The sequence below is a fragment of the Myxocyprinus asiaticus genome, chromosome 3, assembly GCF_019703515.2.
Source record: "Myxocyprinus asiaticus isolate MX2 ecotype Aquarium Trade chromosome 3, UBuf_Myxa_2, whole genome shotgun sequence".
NCBI lineage: Eukaryota > Metazoa > Chordata > Actinopteri > Cypriniformes > Catostomidae > Myxocyprinus > Myxocyprinus asiaticus.
The window spans coordinates 17,343,691-17,352,223 of record NC_059346.1 but is presented as its reverse complement, the minus strand read 5'-3'; the positions used below and the strand labels follow the sequence as shown (position 1 = coordinate 17,352,223).

The following is an 8,533-nucleotide window of genomic DNA, read 5'->3' as shown; positions in this document are numbered from 1 at the left end:
AATGTTCACATCAACCAACAGAATGGGGAAAGAAATGTGATCTCAGGGATTTCGACAGTAGCATGATTGTTGGTGCCAGACGGGCTGGTTTGAGTATTTCTGTTATTTACTGCTGATCTCCTGGGATTTTCATGAACAACATTCTCTAGAATTTACTCAGAATGGTGCCAAAAACAAAAAACATCCAGTGAGCAGCAGTTCTGTGGACAGAAATGCCTTGTTGTTGATGAGAGAAGTCAACAGAAAATGGCCAGACTAGTTTGAATTGACAAAGTCTATGGTAACTCAGATAACCACTCTATATGATGGTACAATTGTGGTGAGAAGAAAAGCATCTCAGAATGCTATTCTGAGAAGCGGGTTGGCTCTGTTTTGGTAGTACGAGGTGGGACCTACACAATATTAGGCAGGTGATTTTAATGTTGTGGCTGATCAGTTTGTATATTAGGGGTGTAATAGTTCTCGGTAAAAAAATGAACCATACGGTTCACCACCCACGGTTCGGGAAGCATTGGCACCGCGGCTGGTTCATCTCACGTTTAATGACGAATTTGGAGCACAAGTTTTGGTCAAGAAAACAAAGCGTCAAACAGACAGGCACAGTTACAACCTCCGCTAATGCACCTGAATGGATCTGTAAATGGATACGCTCCACCTGTGTTTCACGTGGGTCAACTTGATGACATCACTGTTCTGCAAGCGTTGTGTGTAGTTGAAAATGGCAAGTGGAGAAAACAAACACTGATAGAGAAGCCCCTTGCGTTTCTCCTTTCTGGGAACATTTTCTTTTTGCAGTCAATGACAACAGTGATGGTTTGCAGACATCGCTCGACACGAGTGCCGTATACTGGTAATATATGTCAATAATGCGCGTGAGGGTTTATTTAAAACGCACACGCAAGTTATCATGAGCATCAATAATGTGCTTTGATTAATGGCATTAAGATGCCGTTATAGTAATACATTGAAACATGATTAATCATTTCGGAAAATTCAGGGATCTCTTGATACCAAGCCAAGGTCAGGTAGATCAAGAAAGATTTCAGCCACAACTGCCAGAAGAACTGTTCGGGATACAAAGAAAAACCCACAGGTAATGTCAGGAGAAATACAGGCTGCTCTAGAAAAAGATGGTGTGGATGTTTCAAGGAGCACAATACTTGTTGACCCCTCTCCAAACATAGCGTTTATGGTTGTGACCATAAAGCTCTATTTTGGTCTCGTCACTCCAAATTACAGTGTGCCAGAAGCTGTGAGGCATGTCAAGGTGTTGGCGGGCATATTGTAACCGGGCTTTGTTGTGGTATTGGCTTCTTTCTGGCAACTCGACCATGCAGCTCATTTTTGTTCAAGTATCGTCGTATTGTGCTCCTTGAAACAACCACACCGTCTTTTTCCAGAGCAGCCTGTATCACTACTGAGGTTACCTGTGGGTTTTTTTTTGTTTTGTATCCCGAACAATTCTTCTGGCAGTTGTGGCTGAAATCTTTCTTGGTCTACCTGACCTTGGCTTGGTATCAAGAGATCCCCGAATTTTCCACTTCTTAATAAGTGATTGAACAGTACTGACTGGCATTTTCAAGGCTTTGGATATCTTTTTATATCCTTTTCCATCTTTATAAAGTTCCATTACCTTGTTACGCAGGTCTTTTGACAGTTCTTTTCTGCTCCCCACGGCTCAGTATCTAGCCTGCTCAGTGCATCCACGTGAGAGCTAACAAACTCATTAACTATTTATACACAGACACTAATTGTTTAAGGGTATGTAAACTTTTGATCAGGGACATTTGGGTGATTTCTGTTACCATTATTATTTAAAAAGTAGCCAAACAACTATGTGATAATAAACGGCTTCATATGATCACTATCCTTAAATAAAAGAGTTTTTTTTTGCATGATCAATCATATTTTCAAAATCAGTGCCACAATTTCACAATTTCTGCCAGGGTATGCAAACTTTTGAGCACAACTGTATATATATATATATATATACAGGTGCATCTCAATAAATTAGAATGTCGTGGAAAAGTTCATTTATTTCAGTAATTCAACTCAAATTGTGAAACTCGTGTATTAAATAAATTCAATGCACACAGACTGAAGTAGTTTAAGTCTTTGGTTCTTTTAATTGTGATGATTTTGGCTCACATTTAACAAAAACCCACCAATTCACTATCTCAACAAATTAGAATACATCATAAGACCAATAAAAAAAACATTTTTAGTGAATTGTTGGCCTTCTGGAAAGTATGTTCATTTACTGTATATGTACTCAATACTTGGTAGGGGCTCCTTTTGCTTTAATTACTGCCTCAATTCGGCGTGGCATGGAGGTGATCAGTTTGTGGCACTGCTGAGGTGGTATGGAAGCCCAGGTTTCTTTGACAGTGGCCTTCAGCTCATCTGCATTTTTTGGTCTCTTGTTTCTCATTTTCCTCTTGACAATACCCCATAGATTCTCTATGGGGTTCAAGTCTGGTGAGTTTGCTGGCCAGTCAAGTACACCAACACCATAGTCATTTAACCAACTTTTGGTGCTTTTGGCAGTGTGGGCAGGTGCCAAATCCTGCTGGAAAATGAAATCAGCATCTTTAAAAAGCTGGTCAGCAGAAGGAAGCATGAAGTGCTCCAAAATTTCTTGGCAAACGGGTGCAGGGACTTTGGTTTTCAAAAAACACAATGGACCAACACCAGCAGATGACATTGCACCCCAAATCATCACAGACTGTGGAAACTTAACACTGGACTTCAAGCAAATTGGGCTATGAGCTTCTCCACCCTTCCTCCAGACTCTAGGACCTTGGTTTCCAAATGAAATACAAAACTTGCTCTCATCTGAAAAGAGGACTTTGGATCACAGTTCTTCTTCTCCTTAGCCCAGGTAAGACGCCTCTGATGTTGTCTGTGGTTCAGGAGTGGCTTAACAAGAGGAATATGACAACTGTAGCCAAATTCCTTGACACGTCTGTGTGTGGTGGCTCTTGATGCCTTGACCCCAGCCTCAGTCCATTCCTTGTGAAGTTCACCCAAATTTTTGAATCGATTTTGCTTGACAATCCTCATAAGGCTGCGGTTCTCTCGGTTGGTTGTGCATCTTTTTCTTCCACACTTTTTCCATCCACTCAACTTTCTGTTAACATGCTTGGTTACAGCACTCTGTGAACAGCCAGCTTCTTTGGCAATGAATGTTTGTGGCTTACCCTCCTTGTGAAGGGTGTCAGTGATTGTCTTCTGGACAACTGTCAGATCAGCAGTCTTCCCCATGATTGTGTAGCCTAGTGAACCAAACTGAGAGACCATTTTGAAGGCTCAGGAAACCTTTGCAGGTGTTTTGAGTTGATTAGCTGATTGGCATGTCACCATATTCTAATTTGTTGAGATAGTGAATTGGTGGGTTTTTGTTAAATGTGAGCCAAAATCATCACAATTAAAAGAACCAAAGACTTAAACTACTTCAGTCTGTGTGCATTGAATTTATTTAATACACGAGTTTCACAATTTGAGTTGAATTACTGAAATAAATGAACTTTTCCACGACATTCTAATTTATTGAGATGCACCTGTATATATATATGTTCAGTTTCAGTTTTTTGTTTACACAGTCCAGCTGAGTATAAAATGTCAAAATTAACTTTATTAAGGTCATTTAAAGGAATGACGTGGTGATATCCATTTATTATCACATAGTTGTTTGGCTCCTTTTTAAATCATAATGATAACAGAAATCACCCAAATGACCCTGATCAAAAGTTTACATACCCTTGAATATTTGGCCTTGTTACAGACACTCAAGGTGACACACACAGGTTTAAATGGCAATTAAAGGTTAATTTCCCACACCTGTGGCTTTTTAAATTGCAATTAGTGTCTGTGTATAAATAGTCAATGAGTTTGTTAGCTCTCACGTGGATGCACTGAGCAGGCTAGATACTGAGCCATGGGGAGCAGAACTGTCAAAAGACCTGTGAAACAAGGTAATGGAACTTAATAAAGATGGAAAAGGATATAAGAAGATATCCAAAGCCTTGAAAATGCCAGTCAGCACTGTTCAATCACTTATTAAGAAGTGGAACATTCGGGGATCTCTTGATACCAAGCCAAGGTCAGGTAGACCAAGAAAGATTTCAGCCACAACTGCCAGAAGAACTGTTCAGGATACAAAGAAAAACCCACAGGTAACCTCAGGAGAAATACAGGCTGCTCTGGAAAAAGACGGTGTGGTTGTTTCAAGCCTGGTTGACCAACTGGCCTCGTTGCTAGGGTGGATAGAGTCACGTTGGGTTAACCTCCTCGTGGTCGCTATAATGTGGTTCTCGCTCTCGGTGGGGCACATGGTGAGTTGTGTGTGGATGCCGCGGAGAATAGCGTGAGCCTCCACATGCGCTATGTCTCCACAGTAACGTGCTCAACAAGCCACGTGACAAGATGTGCGGATTTACGGTCTCAGACGCGGAGGCAACTGAGATTCGTCCTCCGCCACCCGGACTGAGGTGAGTCACTACGCCACCACGAGGACTTAGAGCACATTGGGAATTGGGCATTCCAAATCGGGGAGAAAAAAAAAGGTTAGGGAAAGGGTTAGGTTAGGGACTCCCTCTATCTTTAATGGCGATTTGGAGCTCATGCCCCTTTTTGGAGCTACGCCTGCAGTTATACCCTTCTCAGGCACTGGACAAGATTTTTTATGGGTGGGCCCTGTCCCCTACTGAATGAGTAGGCTGTACCATAGAGCAGGGGTTTTCAAACTTTTTGATGCCATGGACCCCCAAATTTGATGATCCCCTTGCAAGGGACCCCTTGTGTGAGAAAAATAGTACATGGTATTCTAAAGACTTTTTGTTTGCAAAATTAAATAACTGGCTATTATATTGCCATTGAACTAAAGCTAAAATAAATGATTAAAATATTATCTGGAAATGATTTACTTCTTATTAAACTGACAGAGTATCTTTCTTAGGCTGAAGTAATTTTAGATGTAAAAGCCCCTGAAGTGAAACATTTCAATTCCATTTAAAACTATATTTTAATATTTTTAATATTTATATTTATTGTGAAACACGCTATATAAATACATTTGTAAAAGTATACAATAAAACAATAAATATGGTTTCAAAGCAACATTACAAAGAGTGACTACAACCATTATTTCTTACAAATAAGATATATATATATATATATATATATGAAATGATATGCTGATTTATTTGTATTTCTTACTATGGCTGTGAATACAATAAAATAATCATGATTTATCAAATAATTTCAGAATATTAATAATGTCAAATAATGTCAACATTTTTACACTTTTTTTTCCCCTCTAAAATGTTTTGCAGACCCCCTAGCACCCCCGGACCCCAGTTTGAAAACCCCTAGAGAACCATATGATGTTGAGTTGTTTTATAATTATGATTTTTTCATAACTTAGGCGAAAATGACTTGATTTGCCATTCAAAATCATGAAAAACCTAATCCCGTTTGACTTTGCTCTTGCAAGAAAAAACAAACAAACTTGTGTTAAGTCAAACATACCCAGTAAGTTCTGTTTAATGTTCATGTCAAAGGGAGAACCTAATGAGGGGCACAAAGAATAGTGTGTTTGGAGGGCAGGTGAAGAATTTATCTACTGGATACATTGATCCATAATTACAGAAAAAAAAAAGAAAGAAAAAGGAAATTTACTCAGGCATTTACTCTTTGGGCTTGGGAGTGTGTATTTCCAGCAAGAATGGTTCTATGGGTTCTACTGAACAATGTTAATTAATAAATAACATGAAATCAATCTGGAAAAACACAATCACAAAACACTAGATTTAATGTATTTAAAATAACATAGGAAGACACTAAAATCATACAGGGAGCCAAAGATTACAGTGCAACAGACTGAAATTAGCTTCAGCTTAGTTCTTTTGAAGTTCATATCACAGATCAGAAGCATCCGTTTCACTGTGTTACATGAAAATCAACAGATTTTAATTCCAGAGTTGGATTCAACAATTGACTATGCTGAAATGGGTCAGATAGTAACACTGCAGGAACAATGAACTTTCATAAGAACATGAGCTTGTTTTAACTTTGGCTTTCTTCTGTCCTGTATTAACCCTGCACAAAAACACATTAACAACTAACGTCTTCTGACACGACCTCCACAAAGGTGACAACCAGTCCATGAGATGAAGAGGCAATTTTGGCATCTTCTCTTTGATATACTGAGACATTAAGGAGAAAAGTAAATGCCACACACACACAGGCTTTCACTCCATTATTGTATTCATGTTTAGGAATGTGTATGAGAAAGTGGCATGTGTGCATTTCCCTCTCACTTTCTCTCTGTTGCATCCAGTTTTGATTAATCCTGTTTCCCCTCTCTCCATTGGTGTGACCCCTCATTCCATGCAACGTAAACAAAGAGTGCCAGAACCACATGCACTGCAAGCACAGCAACGATGGCAGCATAAAAATAGCTGTCATTGCTGGAGTAACCTAGAGAGGCTGTGGAGAGAAGAGAAGAGACATTATGGATTACTGAAACAAATGAACAACTTAAAGGAGTGTTAAAGGAATCTATATGAGCTCAATTGACAGTATTTGTGGCATATTATGGATTATCACTAAAAATATTTCCCCTAATTTACTTTTTAAAAAAAGAAGAGAAAAGAGAAAACGTTACAGTTACAGTAAGGCACTTACTGTAGTGAATGGGCCAGTCCATAAACATTCAAATACACACTGTTTCATAAGTAAAGCCAGAAGATGTCTGTGAAACATTATAGCCAATATTACAATTTAGTTGTTGTCATGACGTAATGTCAGCAAATCCTGTAATCTGGTTTATGCTGTAAGGCTGTTAAATCCCTGGTTTTATCACACTAAAATCATGTTAGCACATGTTTAAGTCTTGTAGCTATAGTTTTGAAACAGTCTTCATTTTAATGTTTATGGACTGGCCCCATTCACATCCATTGTAAGTGACTTACTGTAACCACTATTTTTATTATTATTAATTATTTTAAAATAATGAGGCAAGAGTTTAAATTATTTTTTGTGATATCTACATTTTGCCACAATTTAGCTTAACTTGCATTTAACCCAGGAGATTCCTTAAATATATTAGACTGTATTTATGTTATATCAAATAATATAAACAATATATATTATATATACAATATATTCAGATATACAAAAGATCAATATTAAGGGCAAAAATCTAAAGATTACATATTTTTCCCTCAGTTAAATATTATTAATAATAAGATAATATATTTTTAGACTATTTCATATACTATATAATATACATGTAGGCCTAATAATATAAATTAATAATAATATAATTATTATTGCTATTTTTCCACAGTTTGCTTTTCAGCCTTTAGAACAAAATACCTTCAAAGAGAAAAGACTTTGATGCAAAATACAGTCCGATGGGTAGAGTTATCATCAGTATAGTGAAAAACAGCAGTGTCTTCAGCACAGACACAAGAGAACCGTCATTGCTAAAGGAATACAAGAGGAAGAGATAGAGAAAAAGGAAGAGATAGACAGACACATTAAACCAGTCGAAATATATTTTTTAAATGATAAATTTAACATCTTCCGTCTAAAGCAGAAAAACAGTGACACAGTAATATCGTTGACTAAATTATTCTCAGTGGAAAAACGAATCTATATATCCTGCAGATTCATCGAGACCCGAGAGCGCACGCTCACTATGAGTTAATGCAAAGTGTTAATGCAAATTACCAGTGCAAGCATCATATATGTGAATATTCGAGGTTTACCTTTTCATTCTGATCTGTTAGTTTTGTATGTATGGGGGTCACGTGCAGACTCTGAATAGCTGAATATGTACATCATATAAAATGCCTTACCCTCGGAAATCAGGCGCAGTTCCTGCCACGGAACTCACAGATATCTTGTCGTGAGTTTGCATTTTATGTTTTTTGTTTATTGACAGAAGAAAAAAGCAAGAAAATCACCAGCACGTAATTCCCTGCTGCGACATTTTGAATTAGCTACGCTTCCGGGTCTTTGTCACGTGATCGTGTTGAAAGCATTTCTTTGCGCATCTGAGCTGGGGGGCGCTCGTGGTCTGAATTCGAATCTATTGCCAAAAAGGATCTGTGGAAATGCATTTATTTATTTATTTTTTTTATTATTTCATAAAAAGTAATTCAGAATTAATGAAGTTATTTATTATTAATTATTACGTTTTCTTATAATTCATTAATACTGTGTTATGTGTAAATCAGACTGCTATGTTGCTTGGAACTGCACCCAAGACATTCACCCACTGTTGCACTTGTGTGTATGGCTGAGTGACAATAAAGGGATTTGGATTACATTGGCCAACATACATTAGGACTCGACTATTCATTAAAACATGGCATATTACAACAAAAACAAAAAATCAGTACATTTAATTATTGATTTAATTATATATTGATTTAATGATGCCTATTTAATTCAGAGCACTGTGGTCATCCGTTCTACCCCTGGAATGGTATCAGGTTAATTCCTACAGTCGCTTGGTGAAAAC

At 37.7% G+C, this 8,533-nt stretch overlaps 1 protein-coding gene across 2 annotated transcripts; it reads right to left on the bottom strand.

The window, feature by feature from the left end:
- Positions 1-5,183: 5,183 nt before the first annotated feature.
- On the bottom strand, positions 5,184-8,037 carry vma21 (vacuolar ATPase assembly factor VMA21). Of its 2 annotated transcripts, XM_051678247.1 has the most exons (4): positions 7,866-8,037; positions 7,381-7,490; positions 6,321-6,489; positions 5,184-6,206 (listed from the first exon to the last, which is right to left on the bottom strand). In XM_051678247.1, the coding sequence occupies exons 1-3, from the start codon at positions 7,925-7,927 to the stop codon at positions 6,347-6,349; spliced, it is 315 nt and encodes a 104-aa protein (XP_051534207.1). In that variant the 5' UTR covers positions 7,928-8,037; the 3' UTR covers positions 5,184-6,206; positions 6,321-6,346. The 2 variants fall into 2 exon arrangements, with proteins under 2 accessions (XP_051534207.1, XP_051534199.1); XM_051678239.1 differs by having other exon boundaries at positions 5,184-6,489.
- Positions 8,038-8,533: the final 496 nt, after the last annotated feature.